Source organism: Lutjanus erythropterus, chromosome 18 (assembly GCF_056507025.1).
Source record: "Lutjanus erythropterus isolate fLutEry1 chromosome 18, fLutEry1.hap2, whole genome shotgun sequence".
In the NCBI taxonomy this organism is placed as follows: domain Eukaryota; kingdom Metazoa; phylum Chordata; class Actinopteri; order Lutjaniformes; family Lutjanidae; genus Lutjanus; species Lutjanus erythropterus.
This window is the reverse complement of record NC_139334.1, coordinates 6145146-6169229: the sequence shown is the minus strand read 5'-3', so window position 1 is coordinate 6169229 and position 24084 is coordinate 6145146. Positions and strand designations below refer to the sequence as shown.

Genomic DNA, 24084 nt, shown 5'->3' with positions numbered 1-24084 from the left:
TGTTATAGAGCATTTAAGAATTTAAATACTTTGACAATCTGTCAAATCATATATTATGATAGCCTATATTTATCAGAGTAATAAATAATAATTTTCCATTGATATTTATCATGATCCTGAGAATACACATGTATATATATGAACACAAGGACCCTGAAATGTAGTTATCAAACAGAATATTTTAATAGTCGTCAATGTAAGGGACATAAGGGTAGTAAAACAGTGGTATTTTCTAATAATTTATAATCAACTATTAACAACTTGAATTGAGGAATTTACACGGATCCCAATTCAAAAAATGCTGCCTCAAAATACAATCTACATTATGTTCTATTGGAAAAAAATGCTGGCATATTGGACAAAATATACGCCAGCACCAATATAGATGGATATAGTTTTATTGGTGAATATTGGCTGATAATTTGTAAGACCCGATATTTATTGTACATCCCTAATTATGAGTATAGTCACTGAGGCAGTGCTTACTAATTTTTTTTTATTGTATTTGACCATATTGAATATCTTAGTTTCTTTTTAGTGACAACCATAAAAACTATAAAGTGACTTCTTAGCTAAGTCACACACTAGCATCATAGCTGTTTTGGTCCACAAGCACTGCATTACAATTCTCATTCAGAGCCTTGCCTGACAAGTTAAGCATGTTGGGTCTTAACTGTTTTGTAGTTGGGTATCATGACTCTCAGATATTTTGGAAGAAGGTAAAAGTGGCTGACAGCCAGGCCAAAATACTCTGGAGCTGTAAACGCCCTGTGCACCACAACAACTAGAGAGAGTTCCTCATACCTGATGTCAACATACAGTACTGCCCATCCACACCTGCTGCTACACACACACACACACACACACACACTCGTACAGTCATACACACCTCAGTCCATGGTTATTTGTTTGTCCGCATGTGGCTTTCATGGGTCCAATGTGCCCACATGACTGCAAGTGTAAAATGTGGATTTGGATGGCAGAGAAAAGAGAGCTTGTATTTGTGAAGTAGCAAGCGCTTGCACGCCACAGCCCTGAGGGGGGAGAATGCCAAACTTGCGTGCCACAGTCTCGTTGAAATGTCTTTTCCCTATGTCTGGAGAACTGGGTCCATTTTCAGCTACAAAAAAATCTGTTCCTTTGCAATTTCCATGGCCCCTGCTATACTCTTTTTTTTTTTCAACAACACATTTCTGCAGTTGAATTTCCTCTTCTTTTTGGGATGAGGGAGTTTGGTGGTGGTGGTGGGGGGGCTGTTTCTTTTTCCAGACTCTACCAGGGCTGCGTATCTGATTTCACGCGAGGAAAATCCAAGCCTTCAGCTGCTGTTGATTCGGGTGAAGTGGAGTCGGCCTACTAATTCCTACCGGACTCCCAAAAAGCTTTCTCTCCTCCCTCCTCTCTTTCTCTCTGTGTGTCGGTCGCTTCATCTCTCTGTCTGTGCTAAATTTAGGCTTCAGGGTGAGGCTGGGAGGGGGGACGTGTAGTGTGGGGACTTGATGGCCCTTGCTGCTGCAGCCCACCCCACACATGATCTCCATTTAATTGGAGCGGGTGGAAACGTGTTGGCTAAACTGTGGTGGGGATCGCCTCCTGCGCTCCATCATGGGAAACTGGACTGGACAGTTATCACAACACCTTAATGGGCCCGTGCAGCATCAAGCTGTTGGCTCTGAGCCAGCAAGAGCACCTTAAACCCTCCGTAGCACAGTAGCTCCCTCTGGAGGAGAGGGCTGAACAAACTGCTTTGTAATTGAGAAGTAAAGTCTGCTTTTTCTCCTTCTTAACCATGTTGCATACCTTCCTGCATCCCCACCCTCCCCCACCCAGCGTAAGTACAGGCTGCGCTGTTGTGGCTGTGGTAACCGTGGTGTATCTTTGGCACAGAGGGTCTTCCTAACTGAGCCTAGTAGTAGCTGCCTGTAACCTCTGCGGCCCGAAACCACACATGATCTCCATTAGGCTCATCTGAAACGTGTTGACTAAATTGCAGGGACAGGAGAGGGGATGGACCCCAGAGGGCTTGCTGGCACAGTCTGCTGTCTGTGATGTTCCCAGTCTACGGAGTGGGTAGCTGGGAATCAGGGCTTTTATAGAGAACATAGTGTTCCAGCCCTCTCTTTTCCTCCTCTAGCTTTGAAGCAGAGCGCCACGCACTTATTTAATTCTGCAACACCAAGGGTGGAGTCCTCCTCTTCCTCCTCCTCCTCTTTTCTGCTCAGCTCAAGAAGTCCACTAGTCCACAGTCAAGCGTGTAACCCAGATATGACAGGAGGTTTGCCTCATTTGCATATGGGAGAAACTGATTTTGGTTGTTAACATAAGGGCAAACTTGAGGCAGCCATGTCTGTGTGTGTGTAATTGTGTGCCGAGCAATGTGTGTGTGTGTGTGTGTGTGTGTGCGTGTGTGTCCGCATGTGGTGGCTGGCGATGGGGAGATGCAAATCCAGGCGCTCACCTGTGAAATGTTTACTCAGGCTTGATGCAAACTGTGACGGCCAGCGCCCAGGGAATGGTGTCTCAGGCAAATAAGCGGAGCGAAGGAAAAGGGAGAGAGAAAACGCCAGAGCAGTGAGACTGTTCGAGAGCTGCAGTGCAACTAAAGATTATTTTTATGATCGATTAAACTGACGAGCTTGATTTATCTATTAGTTTTGGCACTTAAAATGTCAGAAAATATTTGAGAACTATTTATTATCTTCATGTTTTCATGTGGTCAAATGTACATCTGTTGTGCATGTGTAGAATTTGGAAAGAATTTGGAAGAATTTAGACATTTTTGGACAAAAAAAGACTCAAAATGATTAATTGATTATCAAAATAGTTGGTGATTTAAGCTACTACAAGGACTTTCATACTTTGTTGATTTTGGAGGCCCCCATGGACAAAAGAAGTAGTGTTTTCACTTTAATAACAAAGAAATATAACATCAAAAATAAAAATCTAAATAAAAGTCTCTTCCTGCTTCTTTTTAACGTACTATTCAGTGTAACTTTTGGCTGGAAAAAAATGTGATTTCAAAGAGAATCTGACTGGTTGGCAGCCATTAAGAGTAACTATATAGAAATGGCCAGTCTTCTTGCAGATGGTCTTGTTTGCTTATGTAGGTCGTATACTGTGGAAGCTTTAATTTAGTAGTTGACAATTAGTAGAATTGCAACTCGAGTCTGCAGAACATTACTGCACTGCGCCTCCTTCCAGAAGCAGGGAGCCTCTCTTTGATTTCCTGATTTCCTGGTTTGGGTGGTTTTACTGTATCAGTGGATGCCACAAGGATGAGTAGTCATTGTTGATAACAGGGTAATGATGACAAAGAAACACAATGCCAGGGCAGAGCTGCTGCTGCTACCAAAGAATAGGAGACCCAAATGAACACAAATGATCTCCAGGTGTTGTTTTAAGCAGCCAGGCTTTGGGGCTGCAGCATCATGTCGAATGCAAATGATAATCACCTCTGTACTGTGGCACCACGGTCAACAACCCCGAAGCCTCATCCATGTTCGGCACTTTATCATGTGAGCACAGAGGATTTTGCATGTCCCCTTACTTTGTGACATGCAACACAAGCAAAGGTGAAGGAGGGTTGTGATGACAGAAAACCTGATATTTTCCTAATGCACCAACAACCAAGGTGACATGATTAATACATTTGTTTGTTAAGTAAATCCTTTTCTGATGTGTGATGTGTATTTTGCTCACCCTAGTAAGGATGTAAAGGATTAAAGTCTATGATTACAAATATCCAACATTAAGGCTTATACTTAGAACCATCTGTAAAAGATTCCATCCAGAACCCCCGACGAGACAGAGAACCCTTCTATGGTGTAGTGGTTCCACTCAGAACCATCTCTGTGGGTTCTATCCAGAACCTCTCCACCTTCTAAGGGTGCTAAAAAGAACCCACCCAGGGGGTTCTACTAAAAACATTTTTCTAATCCAAGGGGTTTTAGAAGAGTTTTAACCTGAAAGGTTCTTTGTAAGAGTTCCATTTGTAATCCAAAGAATTATTCAGAAGCAAACTATTCTGGGTAGAACATCATGATTGTCTTGTTCTGCAGTGAATCTCTGGATAGAAGAAGCCTTGCACACACACTAACATATGTAATTCCCCGTCAGTCTCAATAAACAGCCTCTGGCATTGTGTTATATCCACATTGTAGAAAAGAGAAAAGTCATTTTATTCTTTCTTTCTTCTGTATGTGTGTCTGAATGTGTCTGCTCATCACAATGTGAATGGATGACTCAGCATGTCTGGTGTGGTGTGGTGGTTTCTGGGTAGGGGAGGACGGATAGGAGACTGAGGGGGCTGTTAGACAGCAGTGAAGATCCAAATCGCCAAGAAACAAATGAAAGAAAGAGGGAGTGGGCGGGGAGGAGGAGGAGGAGGAAGAAGAAGAAGCAGGCAGGCAGGGTGGTGGCGTTTGAGGAATGTTCTGGGGTGTAGTAAGGCCCTACGGGCAAAACGAAACAGACTCCAAAATTGTCACAACAAATGGCACGCCCTGCGTTATGCCGGCCTTTCCCGCGTCTGCTCTTCAGTATTGTTTGTTTTGGTTTGAATGGCTGTCAGAGTCTCTGCTCATTAAAATATAATATAGTTTGTTCTCAGGTGTTCTTAAAGATGTGTCATTTGAAAGGTGTGAACTCCAAAGTGCTTCAATTATCTCCTCTGCATTTTCTGTTTGCTCGCACTCAGTAATTTAATGACCTCACCCCTCATGATGCTTGTTGATTGGGCTGCACGTAATAATTATGTCTCAGCAACTAACAAACACCCTTGACAACAATTTTCTACTTAACACACATGAAAGCACAGGCAGAGAATCACAGTTTGGGCCAATCAGATCCAGACTGGTACTGGGTGATGATATTGAGTCACTCATCAGATATTGGGCTCACGTCACCGATTTATGCACAAATCTGGACTCCACAGTATGATGTTTTTATGAATTATAAATATACAGTGATACAATTTTAAACCCATAGCCAAAATGTCTTTTTTTTGGCTCCCAGTATTCTATGCGTTTGGCACACAGTCTTGTGCTGGACCATGAACCCGCCATAATGTAACATGAGACAGTCTGTTTCAGTATTGGTATTGGCAGATTCAGATATTGTATCAGATCGAAACAAAAAAAGGTGTATTGGTACATAGAAACATTTTCCTCAAATTCATATAAAATTTGGGGTCAGATAGGGAAAGCTGAGCTTTATGTGAGGTTTGAAAGAGTAGCCGAGTTACACAGAAATCTCTGGAATAGTAAAATATGTCTCACCTGGCCATGGTCTCAGGTCCTCCTCCACCTTACATGTCTTCAGAGCGGGGGTGTCCATCTGCTCCTGCCACAGGGCTGTTGAAAAACACAAAAGGAGTCATAGGTTATTCAAAAATCCACGTACTAAAACTACACTTAATAAGTATATTCATCACTGATGAATCATTTTCTCGATTAGTCAGTTATTTATTTATTTATTTATTTATTTATTTTGAGCCATAAAATGTCAGAAAATGGTGATAATAGTGTTTTATCCACAACCTAAAGATATACAGTTTATTCTCACAGGGAAAGAAACCAGAAAATATTCACATATGAGAAGCTAAAATCAGTGAATTTCAACATTTTTTCTTAGAAATGTCTGAAAATGATTAATCAGTTATTAAATAGCTGATAATTAATTTGATAGTTGACAACTAATCGATTAATTGACTATTTATTGCAGTTCTGCTGCTCATTAGAAGCAAGCTGGTGGAGGAATTTTTGTATTTTATGGAAGGCAGAGAAATGTGTGGTTTGTGTGTATGCGTACAGGGTGAGGAAATCACTGCCTGTGCTGTAGAAATCTAAAGAACGACCCCCCAGAAAACCTTTTCATGACAGACTTGTCAAAACCGTCTTGACATCTGGCAGTTTGGAGATGTGTCTTCCTGTCACAGGTTGGCCTCTGCTGACTGAGCAGTGAAGAGTGAGAAGAGGAGGGGTGGATTTTCTCACCAGAGTGAGACCAGTTCTGGAAAAACATGCTTGATGGGTGCATGGGAGATATTTTTGGGTCTTCCAGGCGAGACACTGGAGGGGCAGCGGAGACCTGTGAAGTGCAGGACACTCACTACCCTGTCCAGCCGAGCTGTCAGGAAGCGAAGAAAGGGTCGATGACCTTACTGGCCCAACGCGTGGGACCCTGCTTCACACTCAACGGCCACACCGCAGGAGGGGTGACACAAACAGGGGCTGTTTGCTCTAGGTCTGAGTCTGTGCAGTTGTTACAAGACAACTTGCACGGAGCTCTGTGGACATGAACACTCTAGTCTACATGCCTCTGTAATATATTGTTTAATATTGTTTCTCCTTAAATGTACATGAATATTTTCATCTTGAAAACAGAAACCTACACATTGTATATCCACATTATTTTGCCTCTTTGTCTGTAAGAATGATTTGACAGAATATCAAACTCGGTACAAATGTCAACTTGGACAATAAACTATTCAATTTTGGTGGTTAAAGGTGAAAGCTCAAGGTCGCTGTCCCCCCACATCAGTCCCATCTTCATGAATGCAATATCTTAGGAACACGTAGAGGGAATTTCTTCAGATTTGGTACAGAAGTCCACTTGGACTCATGGATGAACTGATTCATTTTTGGTGGTCAAAGTTCAAAGTCACTGTGAAAGTCCATCCATCCCATTCCCATGAAAGTGATATCTTAGGAACACCTGGAAGGAACTTTATTACATCTGGAACAAGTGTCCACTTGCACTCAAAGATGACCTTGATTAGATTTTGGGAGTCAAAAGTCACTGTGACCTGACAAAGCATGTTTTTCCCATATCTCAAAAATTCATACTTGAGACTATATTTCAGACATATCTAATAGGATAAAATGTGGAATAATGACATTTTATATCTTTTTTATACATATATAATGTTCAGCTCTGATCAGTTCTCTGTACTCATCTGTAAACATAGTCTCTAAGTGAAGACAGCATGTTTCTCACTGTAAATCATTCACTGGACTGATACACGTCAATATAGTAATAAAGTACACTTAATACCTTTTATTAAATCTGTTCAAAGTCTTCACTATAGATACTGGCATGATGTAAACTGGAACATGACTGACTGACAGAGGCATACGACGTTGAGGCAGTAATTCTAGTTGCTCATGGTGCTTTTAATGACAGCAGCAGTCAGGCATGTAGTATCACTATGACTCTGTTGAGATACCGCAATATAGTAAACTCCTAACCTCCTGTAGTGGCAATTAGACTTTCGAAGGATGCCAGAAGCAGAGGGGGGTGGGGGGTGGGTTTGATGCTTGGCTGTTCACCTATAGCTGCACTGGGCTCAGCATGTGTAAGATGTGTGCTTCCCCTGGAGCTCCTCCACTTCCTTTGCAAAGGCCCAAATCAGCACTCAGTCACCGAGAGGTCCTGCACTATGCCTCACAATGGCAAATTCTTACGCATAAATGGCCTTATTCAGAGAGGCTTCCAAGCAGCTGGTGCGATTCGCTCAAGAAAATAAACATTTCCTTCAAATATTTTGATTGGCCAGCAGACAACGTCAATACCAGAGGCACAGATTACCCCTGTTAATAAGAGGACCAACCCCCTGGGCGGAGCTGAGGAGCAGGGAGGGCGGGGGCTGAAATGGGAAGAAGCGGTGACTGCGTCACTAATAAGAAGCTTTGGGGTGATGCCAGTGTAGTTTTGGTGGAGGACACAAATAAACACATGCCCTGCTTTTGAAGTGCATGTGTAGATGAAAGGAGCTGAGAAGATGTTTGAGCCAAAATGGCCTCCATCCTCGTGACTCCGGATCCAGCAACGCCTCTGAGACATGTAATGCGCCTGCCGTAATGAAGCGTGTCATTGAGACACAGTGAATGCTGGTCCTTGTGCTGGCTTCCTGTTTCGCTTAGGCCTTAGGCGTCGCAACGGGGAGAGAATGTGAGAGAGCAAGCAAGAGAGAAAGAAAGACGCCAGCGAGGGAAGGAGAGAGAAAGAGAGCGTGTTAGAGAGGGGAGGAACACGGCCTTGGCTCAGCTATGTGGGACATTTGATATGTCTTTTGAGCCCTCACTTATAACGTGAGCAAAAACAAACACATGGGCTGAAAAATCCTGCGTTCTCTTTGAGAGCTCGTCGTCCTCCCACCCTCGCCCTCTCCCCAGACTCAATAGAGACTGTTCATGGCACACATGTAGTTTCTGTAATTGCTGAAATGTAAAACTCAGCCTGACTCTGATGTGAAATTATAACTTACACAAACAGTTGAGTCTGGTAAAAAAGAACTTGCTCTCACTTCTCTTTTTCTTTCTTTTTTTTTTTTTTCCACCAAGCAAGGCAGCTTCAAAAGGTTCTTTTTTTTTTTTTAGTTGGAGAACAAAAACATTTTCAGTTTGAATTATTCATCTCAGGGTCACAAAAAGAGAGTAACCACAAGTGAAGCTTTCAGGCACCATAACAAATAAACTCCGTGGCGGCCATTGACATATTATGTAAATAGTGGAGAGCAGAAGTAAAACAGAGTGTCTAAAGGACTGCTCCAGATTCCTGCTCATTTTGGTTGTATTGGCCTCAGAGGGCCAGCTTCCTGCTCAGGTTTGGCAGAAATCAGCATGAAACCTAACTAGCGTGACGGCTATACTCAAAAGTCCACACCACAGCTACCTGACGGTGCTAATTTCCTGTCTCGCTCTTGCTTCTAATTGGCTGATCATGTCATTCTGGATGTGTGAATTAGTGTGAGCCTCTCTGCCGCGGCAGTAGCGGAGTGCCGCCTCGAACCTGGGGGGCCGGCCAGCTTGTTTATGTGGAGTAAACAGTGTGGTCACTGTGGATGAGGCAGGAGGGGCATCGCTGCATAGGGCTGCATCAAACAGGACTTTCTTGAGTTAAGCCCAGTCCAGAGGCCACAGCCTGAACATACTGAACAAGAGGGCCAGAGCACAGCTGCAGCAGATGTGTGCCAGTTGTGCTGGAGGAAGTGTCATTAAAGGGATAATTCACATTATTTGAAGTAGCTTTTTAGCAGTTACTTAATGACAGTAGAGCATTAGTACAGAAGCTAAGCAATGTACTGCTGTGGACAGGGTCATCAACAAAATGTATTTTAGCCACTTTAAAAGACGTCCACCCAAAAAAAACAAACAAAAAAAAACAATATGCATTTAAGTGTATCTATATTTAGAATTCTTTAACTACTTTACTTTGCCAATAGACAGCCTTTTATGACAGGAAACTGCCATTATATAAGCCAAATATTGCTCTCTCTAAACCAACCACACTCAACTACTGTTGGTACTACACTGACTATCGATAAATAGCTCATACAACCTTCCATCAAATATTCTGAACTGCTGCTTTAAGTTTATTTTCTCAATTAGAACTTGGACGATGAATGCTGATGCTACATTTAAAAAATGTGTAATATATTACATCTACCAGATCCTACTGACATTTTTAATAACATCAGCACATGTGTCACACATTCAGACAGACAAGCATACACACACACACACTTGTGCACACACACACACTTTTGGGCCCTCATCAAAGCATCGAGCACTTGACTTGATGGCGGAACGTTATGCTAGTATCTGATATTCATCTTCAGAGAGGAACACACAGGTGTTGGAACAAATAACATGTTAAATGATACCACCTCAGAAGTGCCAGGACTTTTTTTTTTCAGATGATTAAATTGCTGCTGTATTTCTTTTTTTTTTTTCTCCCCCTGCTCTCACTGTTAAAACACATTTAAGTTAAAAGAGCTGCTTTCGTCTCGGCTGTCTGATAGAGGCTGTGCCAGGGGCTTGTTGAGTTTTGTCTGCATTTAAAATGGAACAAGGTAAAACTGGAATCTGTTTTCCACTTTGCACTTTTGAGGAAAATCAGATTTTGTATCATGTGTTTGCTGTCTTTAAGAGTGGAAAGAACTGTGTATACATTATAAACACAACGTCACAGTTAGGTGTTAAAGGATGAACGACATTCTGTATCAGGAAGAAAAGAAACTGCCACCCACAGACACGTATAGTATACACATGTACCTCACTTGAGGTTTTGAAAACCAGAATAACAATTTAGTACTTGATTGTCTGAGTGTCAGATTTGCACTAGTTGAACCACGCATTTTCAGCCACACACACACACACACACACACTCACTCCCTCCGCCCTTGTTGAGAATCATTCCACATGTCTAGCAGGCTTACCTGTGGCCACAGAAGAACAAAAACAAGCAGCGAACGCAGCGTCTGCCAACGTGCAAGAATCCTGTCACTGCATGCACTGTAATGAGCTCTTAATTACCCTGTCTGTCTGGGGCACTAACCGAGAACTTGCAACACTAGCACAGAATCGTGTGTGTGTGTGTGTGTGTGTGTGTGTGTGTTTTGCCTATGGTGCAATCGCCTGTGTGTGTGTGCGATTTAAGAATCCAGGGTAGCATTGAGCAGATGTCTGGAGACACGTCCTGTTGACAAGAAAACCGAGACAGTATTTCATAGCTCAGACAACAAAATGAAGCAAGGAGGGCTTTAAGAGGAGATGACACCGTATTTTCTTATTTAGTTGCCTTCAAGGGGGGAAAACGCAGAGGTTCCAGCCCCAGCTAATGGAAAACATCTTTTGTAACAGCGAGATGGGAATCCATTTAATTATAACGTGTTGATGGGCGATCTATCACCCGGCAGTTCTCGAGCAAACAGGCCCCGGGATTTAAAGTATCTGCAAAATACAACAGTGTCTGGCAGAGCTGCCAAAAGCAAGAGACGTGTGTGCTGTTGATATGTAAACACCTCCCTGTGTCTCTGAATGGGATTTATTACAACAAGTCTATTTTTATTTGAGCTTCGCTTGTAATACTGTGCTGTTGTTGTCTGTGCATGATTCCTACACATACAGGAGCGCTCCGTGTGATGTTCACCGCAACATACATTTCCAGTCTGCTCCAACAGATAGTCGAGGTGGGAGGGAGAAGGGCGCTCTGCCCTGTTATTTAATTATTTTATCACTCTTTGCCCTGCGGTATGCCGTCATGATGGTAATACCACAGATTAAGGTGTGTGGTTTTTGCAGCCCTTCCCCTTGTCTGCCTCACTTACACACACCCCTTATAGACGGTCACTGGCAGCTGTAACGTGAAGCTCAAGGCCTTCACCGTCGCTGACAGCTCCAACTGATGTTAATGTGTTGTGTCTGCTCTCAGTGTATGTAACTGTACATGTGTATGTTGCAACATCACAGCCCCTTTGAAGCCTGACAAGCCTCTGATGCTCTAATTCCTGCCCTAATCCTGCGCGAGAGCAGAGCAAAGAGCTGCTCTTCGTCTGCTGTCTGGACCAAGTCTGTACACCTCTCCCTTGCCGACCGACTGGAGCGGAGCGCTTCCCCCGCCTCAGAAACTTAAATCTCCCAGTATAAGCCTAGCTGCAGGGGGCTTTTTATTGGCAGACAACCTAGAGAGCTCACGCCAACCTCTACACCATCAGAAAATTATCATCACACTGGCTGTATTGTGTTGAAGCTCCGCAGTGTTTATTCTCAGCGTAACTGGTCCATGGTGTTTCTAAAATGGCTGACATGTTTTCTGCTCGGTACAGGCTGTGCGAGGGAACAAAATCAATATCAACAGTAAGTGAGGACATGGGGGGTAGAAGACCCTGTGTTCTCCGCAGTCAGCTGTTAGATAGGCCCATACTGGTGACTCAGCGCTGGCTAAGCCAAGCACAAGGCCAAACACTGGTGTATGGCTGTGATACACACCCACACATGGCCTAGAGCTCCCAAACAAGCTCTCCTGTCCACAGCAACATGCTGATACAAAGGTAATGAGATTCATTAGCTTGCATGAGAACTAGAGAGTGGGTGTGTGTGTGTGGAAGTGTGTGTGTTTAGTCTGCGTCCAGACATGGCATCCTATTAAAGAGGCTCTGACATATGACAGAGAGCGAACACTCATCATCACTCCAGCCATCACCCACGCAGCTGTCCGCATGAAACAACCCCCTCCCCTTCTCCATCGCACCACCTCAGTCTGAGTCCTAACCCCCCCGCCCCCGCACATTCGACCAGTCTGAGAGTGACGTGATTGCCAAGGTAGCGGGCGGCTGTTACATTCCTGAGGCTGTAGTGTGCGGTGTGTGGAGGCCAGCTTCAGCACCCAGGCCAAGCTCGGGCTGGCAGCACCCGCCATGCCACCTGGCCACAGACTCAACCCCTGCACACTGTGGGGTCCAAAGACCCACCAACGCAGGGCATCCGGGGACAAAACTGACACAAGCTTCCCCTTGCACGGCCAACACATATAACAGCTCCCAGATTAGTGGAACAGAACTGGAAACGCGCATGAAGTGCTCTTGGCTTAGTTTGACGCTGGGTGAACGGTGCGTACTGTGTTGATGTATAACAGATTTGTATTACAGATTACTTACCCTCTGGCCAAATAAAACTGAATATGTTTGTTTTATTAGAGGGGTTATTTACTTCTAAGTAATGGCAGTTAAAGGGATAGTTCGGATTTTTTGATGTGGGGTTGTATGAGGTACTTGTTGATAGTCAGTTTATTAGTTACAGTAGATCTAAGCTATGAACGGCTGCAGATGAGGACAGCTAAGTAAGGTATTTTAGCCACTAAAAAAAGGTCCACCTAAAAAAGATCAAAATCTATTTGTGTAAACTATGAATATAATATTTTCACACTTTATTTTGCTGTCAGACAGCGTTTCATGACAGGAAACTGCTTTTATATAAGCCAGAGATCACTCTTCCGGCGAAATAAATAATTTTACCGCACAGAACAATGCTGCTCTAGCACTGCCTCAATCGATTAGTTTATTTTTATTATTGTATAACTTTTGTGCTGTAAAAGGATAACTTGGATTCAGCAAAGTCACACACTAACATCAATAAACTAACTGATCAAGGCGGTGGTAGACCAGCAACTCCTGTGTTCTGTGAGGTAAAATGACTAATTTTGCCTGTGGCGTTTGGTTGGGTTTTTGGTTTGGAGTGATTTTGGCTTGTATAACAGTGGTTTCGTGTCAGAAAAGGCTGTCTGTTTGCCAAGTAAAGTGATGAAAATACTCAAAATAAAGTGTACAAACCCACTTCAAATAATTCAGTCTATCCCTTTAATGTGATCTGATTTCACAGTGTTATATGTATCAGTGGTCCTCACCTTGTGTGGTGCCGAGGTGGGTTTGGTGCAGGGTTTGGTGGAGGTTTTGGCGGGGGTTACTGTTCCCTGGGCCTATTCGCATACTCCGCTGGTAGCGCTCGATCTCTGACAGCCTGTCCGAGAACTGCATCTTCTGAGGGTCTTCTATCTTCACTCTGTGCCCTGAAACAGCAACATGAGGAGTACCGGTAAGAGAGAAATCAAGGACTTTGCCAGCTTACCACCTACCTACACAACCAGGAAAAAGGCACAAAATGGCACTTTATATTTCCAGAGTTGTACAAAAATAGCACAAACAATAACAAGAGTCCTGTTGGAAAACCTTTCCCTTTCCCAAATTTGTTAATGGAGCGTGGCAGTCTGACATGGACTTGGCTAAAAACGTCTCCTGTAATTAGTGTAAATTTTGACTTGGACTGTGAAGACCTTCAGTATCCTCCATTGTAATTCATAATGCAAAACACTCACACACTCACAAAATAAAAAATATAAACTCAACACTTTTTTGTTTTAGCAAACTTTCATGAGTTGAAGTAAAAGAAACGACTTCTTCTATGCACACAAGAGGTTTATTTCTCTCAAATTTTGTTCACAAATTTGTTAAAACCAGTGTGGCCTTGAGGCATATAGAAGCACTGATTAAACAACATGATTATTGCACAGGATGAACACATGAATTTTAACATATTTGTGAAGAAAATTTGAGAGAAATAAACCTTTTGTGATCATAGAAGAGGTCATAGATCTTTTAATTCAGTTAATGAAAAATGGGAGCAAAAGTAAAAAAATGTTGTGTTCATAATTTTGTTGAGTTTATGTAAATTGGAGAGAGAGACTTTGTCACCATGTTTTCAGCTTCCAAATACAATAATATTTTTTCAATGTTAGCAGACCTTGAAATGCACTGGCGAGACACTGTTACCCAAGCAGCACCTGCTGCCGCGTCATCAGCAGATAACACAGATAACAATAGTGGTTGGAAATGATTGCTAGGGGAATGCTGTTTTCCCTAGACCTAAAGTCTAAGAAGTAATCAACTATGACTTGTTATATTAGGCTTTTCTATGAACTGATGATGTGATCTTTGCTTAGCTTGCTTAAAAAACAAGAAATAGTGAGTAGATCTACCCCCCAGTAACCACCCCTCTCACATACACCCACACACACATTCAGGTCTGACTGACACAGCACTTAGTCAGAAGGAAACACCCAGACTAGGCTACCAGACCATACAGTCATCAGTTTTAAACATAACGGATAGAAAAAAGAGAGAGAAAGAGAGCTTTTTTAGATCTCGGTGTGTGTGCCTGTGTGTGTGTGTGTGTGTGTGTGTGTGTGTGTGTGTGTGTGTGTGTGTGTGTGTGCGTGGGTGTAGGTGTAGGCAGGAGGTGAGAATTAACTCTTGAGTAAGTGAAGTGTATCTGCTGCATCTCTTTTATCCAGACTGGGACCAACACACTTAGTGCCCCTATCACTTTGATGTCCCATCCAGGGAGATGGTGAGAAAAAAAAAAAAAACTCTGAACATGCCTTTTATATAGACAAACACATGTACGCATACATGTACAAATACACACACACACACACACACACACGTGCACATGCTGTACATGTGAACACACCTTAAATGTCAGACGTGAGTCCGGATGAGGGCTATGCCTCTAATGGGAGGAAGAGATTTTAATGTAACTATCAATGCACCAAAACTGTGTGTGAACCAGCATGTATACATTCTGTGGTTTTCTCCCTGGCATCTCTACAGAGTAGCCTAATGTGAAGTAATGGCTGGATTTGAATATTTTATCACTATATAAAGGGGGCAAGGCAGACGGACCAATATGGATTTTGCCCGTCCTTTCTCTCCACTGACCCATGGGCAATATATCTTCCCTCGGAGGCTGACCCATGGGTAAAGTTTCCTCTCGTTTACCGCTCTGTCCATTTGTTTGTGCCCACCACCTCCCCTCCATTCCTCTCTCTTTACGAACTATATAGAAATATCTAACATTGACGGCCCCCCAACACACACACACACACACAGACACACAAGGGTACACAGGCGCACAGTGATGCGCAGACATGATGTCTGAACATGGTTAGGCAGAGATGGGAAGTAACTAAGTACAAAGACTTAGTTACTGTACTTAAAGGGATAGTTCAGATTTTTTGATGTGGGGTTGTATGAGGTGCTTATTGATAGTCAGTGTATTACCTACAGTAGATGCTGGTCAGCACACCTCTAGTTAGGAAAAGCAGACCACCAGCACAGATGTTAAGCAATAAACCATCAGTTTAAGCTCGTCAGTGTATACCATATTTAGAATATTTTCATCACTTTGCTTTCCCTATCGAGTTTGGTGAACACAGTGAGACCCGGGTGAACAGTGGTGAGAACAGCAGTTTCCTGTCAGAAAAAGGCTAAAGTAACGTGGTGAACATATTCTAAATATAGTGTACACTTAAACTGATATCAGTTTTGTTGGGCGGACCTTTTTTTAAAGTGGCTAGAACAACTTTTGTTGCTGACCCTGTCCGCAGCTGTTCATTGCTTAGCTTCTCTGCTTCTCCAAACTTGGGGTGTGTCGATTGGCATCTACTGTAGCTGATACTCTGATTGTTGATAAGTGCCTCATACAACCCCACTTCAAATGGAGAAGATAAGTTAGAGTTAGTTGAATCATTACTTTAACCTAGGTCTTTTTGTAACACAAGTATCTGTACTTCTACTTGAGTACAAAATGTGCGTACTTTTGCCACCTCTGCTTTCAGACACTGCTGTCCAGAGTCAAAATGAAAGACAGAATACTTATACTTGTATTTACTTTTTTCTTCACACCCACTGATCAACAGTTACGTTGCACTTTACATGTGTGAGACAGAGAAAGACTCAGTCATGACTAATCTGTCTGAGCAGAGACAGCAGTTCTGTTGCTGCTCTCCAGCTGTTTGTTTTCCGGAGCATTAGGACGCCAAAGGAAAGGAACAGTGTGTGTGTGCGTGTGTGTGTGTGATTCCACCCACCAGCCCACCGGTTTACTCCGTGCTGTTACTCGGGAACATGTCCTGGGCGAACACACACCTACACACACCCTGTGATATCTTTTTTATTCACCCTCACACTCTTTAAACTGTGATGGAAGGAATGAAGGCCTACGACACACACACTCACACACACACACACACACACACACACACACAGCGCCAGGTCCAGGCTCCATCATCCACATAGACACTGTGGCTACTGTCTGTTCCAGGCCAGAGCAGGGGCGGCTAGGGGAAGCAGCCCTCCAAATATAGCCCCTATATGTGTCCTTGTGTAGTTATTAAGAGATTTACACCACCTCAAACAGCTGAGGTCAGGGAAATGATACATCCCACTGCTCTTTGGTTGGAAAAAAAAAGACATGAGACGGCACAGGGAAAAAAAATGATAATTGGTCAGTTTTTCTGTGGCCAGTGGTGGTCTGAGATGAATTGGCTGGCTCTTTAGGGATGAAAGTGATCATTCAGCTGCCCACAAACACACACATACACGCACACTCACACACACACACACACACACACACACACACACTTGAGCCGAGCTGCAGATCCTGTGGCTCAGTTCCAGCTGGCAGGGACGCACTTGCGTTTGGTGACAAACTGTTCGGAGCTTCCAGTAGGGGGTTTAGTGGACTGTGAGAGGGTGACTTTTGGGGGAGAGTGGAGGCTTCATTAAAACGAGGCCTGGAGCTCATTAACCCAGGCCCCACAGTCGCTGTTAACACCACTAATCAACCGGGAGGTGGCTCGAAACTTACTTTTCCTCCTCTCTTCTGATTTTCTCTCTGTCTTTGTCTTTTGGATACTTGTAAAATAAACCTATCAGGAGGGCAGTAGTCTCACACACACTCTGTCATCTTTTTTAAACAGACTTTGTTTTGATTTTTAGCTGCAGCTAAAAAGTCAATTTTTTTCTTTTTAATTTGCACCTCTGTGTATTTTGCAAGCACTTTTCTCTTTTAAAAATTTGTGGCTATTAAAAGGATTATGATTTGACACCAAAGCTTTTCTACTGTATATTATAGATAAGTAAAAGCTACATTTCCTCATTAAAATGACTAAAATACAAGACATATACTTTTTTTTTTTTTGAGTAGTGTACTTACATTATCCAAAACAATGAGTGAACGTGACTAAACATGACGTGAGTAAAACTTAAATTAACATGATTGCAGTCTCAGTTATGTCAGAGTTTCATCAGAAATTGTGGTTGTTTAACAATGAAGACAACAACTCCCATGATCCCACACTACTTCACAATGTCATCAAAATACATCTTACATCTCTGCTTGATCAAATCGCACGAGTGGTTCAAGACATTGCAACACAAAAACACCACATTGAGCATTGACATCAACTTCAATCAAAATTCTGGCTTGAAACTCTTAAAACTTTTGTTTGATCTTGATAGACCAAGTAAAACTATTATTATGAACTAACTGTTATTTGAATTTGATAAATCTGTGTGTTTTGGGGTCCAGTGTGTTGATACAATATGTTAAAGTGAAAATATAATTGTCAGGTCATATAGATGATGATGTGCTGGAAAGAAAAGATATAAAACATTGGCACGGTAAACATGGTAAAATGTGGTATATAAAGGCAAATTAAAAGATGGGACAAGACTTACTTAACATATACTGTGTGTGATTTATTGTAAAAAAAAAAATCATGTGACTGTACATTTCTGCCCCACAAGTTGACTATTGCTGAAAGAAACAGTTTAAAAGTTTTTATGATGATCTAAATCATTACAGTCTCTGCATGAAAGCAGCAGACAGACTCAGTCTCTGTCTCCCAGTTAAACCTCGTGTTAACACGCTCTCTTTGGCCAGTTGACCCTGCCTGTAGCCACAGTGTGTCTGCTCCGACCGCCAACATTTGACTTCTACTCTGCAGGTCCGGGGGCCAGAGGGGTGCCTCGCTGCTCCACACTGGCCCCATTTCAGAGGGGTTTCTGTGGTCGGATGAATATTTAATGTGTCAGGGTGCACTTAGGAGAGAATGCCCTTGTTTTTCTCTCTATGATATCATAACCACAAGATAGAGCTGGGAGATGGGGGCCAATGCACACATGAGGCCTAAACAGCAGCGCTCAATACGCACCCAGAGCTGAAATGGATGCTCAAGGTTGTAGATTTACTAGCCTCCTCTCAGAGCAGCGGTCGCATCATCTGAAAGCATTATGGAAGTCTATGAAGAACAAATAAAATGCTTGATATAAAATGTCTGGTATTAACGATGTACTGAAAGGCGATGGCTGTGTTTTGAAGAAATGGGTGTGCCGTTCTCAGTCCCGCTTTGTTTTGTATGCAGTGTGTGTGTGTGTGTGTGTGTGTGTGTGTGTGTGTGTGTGTGTGTGTGTGTGTGTCTTTATTTCCTGATAGTGTTTTATCTCCGCTGCAGAATAACTTGAGATGTTGCTCTGCCCTTTTGACCCTGTGCTTTGAAGCGCTCAGTGTCAGGTTCAAGCGCAAATGATGTGAAAAGTGTGAAGATATTTTTCATGAGATTGCACCCGGTGCTCTATAAGACTGTGAACAGCAACATACGGCCCAGCCTTGCCTCCACAAAGCCTGTATCAGCTCAACACAGAGGCAGTGTTTGCTCAGTGAGGTGACAGCCAGGCCTTAAACACCAACACCACAGCTGAATGATCACCCAATACGACCTGTTTCCTTCCTTCATCCCCCATTTTTTCTCCACTTCTCCTCTCTTTCTGTCTCTCTCTCTGTCTCTCTGTCTGCCTGTCCCTGTCTCCATTGAAAGAAAGAAACATATGTTCCCGTCCGAAGGGAGACACATTAAACACAAGCTCTTTTTAGTAAAGGGCTGGGCGCTTTTTCAGGGGCAAAGTGAAACTCTATCTGGACGGCAAAGGGCAATACGTGCTTTGGCCCTGGCCCAAGTCTGCACTGAATATATTTGAAGTGTAAATATTTGTATTCGACGTATAAATGGACTTGATAGGCCCCTGATAACAGGCTAGAATTGATTTGGAGTGCAGGTATCACACTGAAAACTATGTCTGGACTGTAAAGTCTATGTAAGTATGCTATAGGATTACATGCAAAAATGTCAAGAAGTATTTGTGATTCTAGTATGACAGCTACCATCATAGCAGTGGATATTTTTCTGTAGGTTATGGCACGTTTGAATGAACTTCTTTTTTGAGTTTATGAGTTAATTTAATAACCCCTCAAATTAAAGTGATAATTCTGATTATCTGAATTGGGGTTGCATGAGGTATTTGATAGGCAGGGTAGTACCTACAGTAGATGGCAATTGTCAAACCTCCAGTTTGGAGAAGCAGAGAGGAGTACCAGGATGGCCAGGGTCAACAGCAGAACTTATTTTAGTCAAAGTTCTACTTCAAAAATCAATTTGAGTGAATGCTATATTTATAATATTTTATATAAAATATTTTATTTCATACAGCTTTACCTTGCCATCTGACAGTCTATTCTGACAAGCAAGCCAAATATTGCTGTCTCCAAACCAAACTACATGGGTGAAATCAGTCATTTTACCTCACAGAACACAGGAGTGACTGGTATTCTGCTGTCTTGATCTTTTAGTTAGTGTTATTGTGTGACTAAATCAAAACTAACCTTTTAAAACACTTAAGTCACACAATAACACACACTTACTAACCAATTGTAGCAGCAGTACACCACCAGCAGTACACCACAACACGTTGGGAGAAAAAAAATACTGACTTTGTCTATAGAGTTTGGTTGCTTTGGAGAGAGTGATATTTACCGTGTATAGTCGTGGTTTCCTGTCAGAAAAGGCTGTCTGACAACAAAGTAAAGCAGTGAAAATATTCTAAATATAGCGTACACTTAAACTGGTGCTGATATTTATTAGATGGACCTTTTTATAAGTAGCTAAAACACATGTTGCTGAGCCCATCCACAGCGGTACATTGCTTGTTTTCTGTGCTGGTACTCCTCTGTGCTTCTCTAAACTGGGGGCGTGCTGACTGCCATCTGCTGTAGGCAATAAACAGACTATCAATAAGCACCTCATTCAACCACACTTCAAATAATCTAAACTATCCCTTTAAAATTCATCTAGGTGCCCTCTTAGCTAAAGTAAGTCCATGCGTCATTTGTTATTTAAGTGAAAGCTAAGTGTTTAAGAGATGTAAACACACGAGCAGCATCCTTATCTAACTTTTGAAACCCCACAGTGAGATGTGGGGCGACAGTTAAACATGCATCGCAGCAAGGCCTACTTGCCTGCGAGCAAACTTCCGTTTGCCTTCAACAGACGCTGGGGACGTTTCAACATCTGTTGAGCAAAGTCTTGTACACCTGTCTTCCTCTTCCTCCTCTCTAGCAGACCTGAACCCCCAACATTTTCGTTCCCACCCTGCTTTCTTTCTGCTGCTTTCTTGCATACTTCCCCTTTCGTTCTGTTACTCGCAGCTCAAAAAGCATCTCTACAGCAGTGTATTTGGCACTGCATTTCCCAAGGCCACCAATCACACAGTTGGGTATTTACAGTGGGGCGAATCAAAGTTCTTGTTTTGAGGCTGACCCTGAAGGATGTGGGTTTTACCCTTGGCTGGTGATTGTGGCTGTCTCGTCTGGGCCTAAATGAGTCGATGCTAGCCGCACGCAGACATTACACTACTTTACTCTCATTTACATAATACTCTCGTAACACTTTCAGAATGAATGCATTAAGTTTTACGACTCTGTCATTACTATGGATTGAATGCACAAGGTATTTATTTCTTGGGACATAATCTAAGTGTGAGTTGAGGTCTCTGTCATAAACATGACAGCAATGAAATCAGTGACAACGGGAGGTTTTGTGAAAACATTGTTCCTGTCTAAGCTCTGAGGAGAAGGTCAGTAAAAGTTATGGCCCCCTTATATGTGTTGTTCACCCTCGCTGACCACAGCTGGGGGATCGTCTGGTCCCTCAGGCAGATGCTTCAGTCTCTCAGGGGACATCAGCAGTGTGAAAATCCCCCTTGCAGGCCTGAAAACAAGCTGCTCACAGCGGAAGTTGCTACATGAGACTGTTTGAGCAAAGAGAGTGCAGCCTTCCTTTTCTGATAAGGGGATAAAGCTCTTTACATGTGTGCGTGTGTGTGTGTGTGTGTATGTGTGGAACAGAAGCAGTGCCACACAAGGACAGCCCTACAGCGGGGCAGGTTGAGGCAGGCATACAGAGTGAAGGGGTAACAAAATAAGGCCCAATGCACCCGGATTCTCCAACAATGCAACAAGGCCCGTAGCACATTGAGAGCAATCATCCCTCTTTTGTCCCACCATTCCATACTGTGTGTGTGTGTGTGTGTGTGTGTGTGTGTGTGTGTGTGTGTGTGTGTGTGTGTGTGTGTGTGTGTGTGTAACTGTCTCCTACTGTGGAGCTGAGGCGTGTTGGAGTTGATATGAGCGGGGCTGTTTTTCAGGCCTTTTTGGCTGCTTGCCTGCACACTTTGTAGATTTCCCTGCACTGCCGCTGCTCCAGCCTTGTTGAGCACAGAAGGCCTATTTGGCTCCAGTGACAGATCATATTAAAGCAATAAGCTGCTCTGAGTGTGTTATTTTAGCTCCAATGGTGAATGGACTTGTTGTGCATGTGCGCATGTTTGTGTGTACATGGTAGTCAAGTTGTTCGAAGCAGCGAGGTGTGGGGGGTGGGGGGGGCCTTGCAGGGCTGTGGGAAAGGAAAGCAAGCTGCCGCTGTCACATACATCAATGCAACGCCAGCAGATGTGTCAAACGGCTTCGCATTCACACCTCCGTGCATACTAGGTCACACACAATAATGTGCAACAAGCATGCATTTGCCCTTAAACACACACACACACACACACACACACACACACACACACACACACACACACACACACAGTTCCACAGAATGACAATTGATATTCCAGGTGGGTCAAAGTAAATGTGTGAAATGTGAATGTGTGAATTTTCCACTGTGTAGGCACACATATTTCACTTTCACAATTTTCTCAGAGGTTATCATGTTAGTGGACTGCTGCAGTAGAGTTGAGCAGACCTTGAGCTTAAGGTTGTCCCGTTGTCCAGGGGACACAAAGATACAGTGTCTGGGACAATTCTAAACATAAGAGTAAACAGATGTTATTTGGATAAACTGACCACATACTGGGAATCTAAATCGTTACTTTATGTAAATATGAAAACTTAAAGTGATGTATTAACAATGAATAAATATGGCTGCTATAACTCATCATCATCGTCATTCACGGTCAGTCATTTATGAAGGTGTATTGTTTTGACATACACCTGGCAACCTCAATAGTTAAACATATGACTTAACTCGCAATTTTTATTTGTCACACAAAACATCTCCACAACATTCAAGTGAACGTCATATTATGTAGAAATTAGTGGTGTTAAGATTTCAATTTCAAATCAAAGGTGGCAGTTCTCTCCACCCCTGCCTACTTGCAGCTTTCTGGTGCGTATCCAAAGAAAAAAACTTGACTTCAAAGATAAAACAGGTCAGCTTACCCATATATTATTATATATTTGAATTAAATTGAATTGTAAATTACTTAAAAGCTGTCAGAGTATAAAACAAATAATCAATTGATCTTTTCAAATCAAGACTTGATTGAGTCTAATATCACATAGCCATCAGTGCTAAAAAAAAAAAATAGACGTATGTATATGTATGTAAAATCAAAATTCAAATCGAATTGTGTAGTAACCTTTGAGAAATACGCACTTTTATGTTTTGTTGAATATTTGTGCTATTTCTTTTAGCTTAGAGAAGGTGTGAGTTAGCCATTAAGCTGGCAGCAGCAGTAGACCTGAGGGCAGCTGAGTCTGTATTTTTCCAATTCAACAACAACTATTAAGCACTCATATTAGGGTTGCAAATTTTGGGTATTTTCCTTTAACCAACAGTTGAAAACATTAGTGGATTATTTAAGTAATCATTAATAATAAGATACATTTTTTTTTTCTTGTTTTTTTTTTTCTCAATTTAATTTTCCTTATTCAACAAATGACCGGACAAAATGATGTCAAATGAGGTATAATTTCTGCCGTTTCTAGACTATCAGTTGATTATCAGTCATTGTATGTGTCACATCTCTTATATGTCATCTTTGGGACAGTTGCAGGACACAGAAAAAAAAAGTAAATTTCGAGCCCTGGTGTTGAGGTTATAGAGATGGACAACTCCTTTTCTGTGATGTTTCCAGCTTATTTTGAAGAGCCAAGTCTTCACTCTGTGTTTACACTGAGGATTACAACTTTCTCCACTCCTGGAAGCAAAAGAAAGATCTCGCTGCACCTATTATTTGCTCACTGTTCCTCACCATTAAGGCTTGAGGAAATAAATATCCAAAAAACCGCAGGGTGGTGGTGGTACACAGCGTGTTTTCCAGTAACCAGCAGGTGCCTTCTTCCCACAAACCGCCCCCCACTCCACTCCATCCCCCCTCCCACTAGCCCCAACACAGAAAACGGTTTATTGTCATAATGCAGCGGGGGAGAAAATATTCCTCCACTCATGGGCCATTTATTTTTCTAAATGCAGAACGGAACTTTTATTGAATTACGGCTGAAAGGTCGTAATGGCTCCCTCCTGTATGGGTCAGTGTAAATAAGGAAGAGTGAGCACACACAGAGTGGGCATTTTACTTCCCTTCATAGGTAGGTAAACAGGAAAGACGCTTGGCTGCTGAGTTTCTAGGGGAGTGTGTAGGGGAGTAGGTGGAGGCCAGTGAGAAAATGTCTTCTCCTTGCATCATCAAAGTGAATTAAAAGCGCTGTCTGGGGCCTCTGTAAATAATTCGGTAGTTCCTTGTACGTCCTGCTGTTCTATCTGGCGTCAGCAAATATGGGGTGG

The 24084-nt window shown here is 42.6% G+C and overlaps 1 protein-coding gene across 1 annotated transcript in view; it reads right to left on the bottom strand.

Moving 5' to 3' along the window:
- The window catches only part of runx3 (RUNX family transcription factor 3), a 68662-nt gene that overhangs the window by 5206 nt on the left and 39372 nt on the right, over nucleotides 1-24084 (bottom strand). The window contains exons 6-7 of the mRNA XM_084741834.1: nucleotides 13186-13347; nucleotides 5277-5351 (exon numbers count right to left, since the gene is read on the bottom strand). Of these exons, the coding sequence (XP_084597960.1) occupies nucleotides 5277-5351; nucleotides 13186-13347 (237 nt within the window). The remainder of the gene's footprint in view (nucleotides 1-5276; nucleotides 5352-13185; nucleotides 13348-24084) is intronic.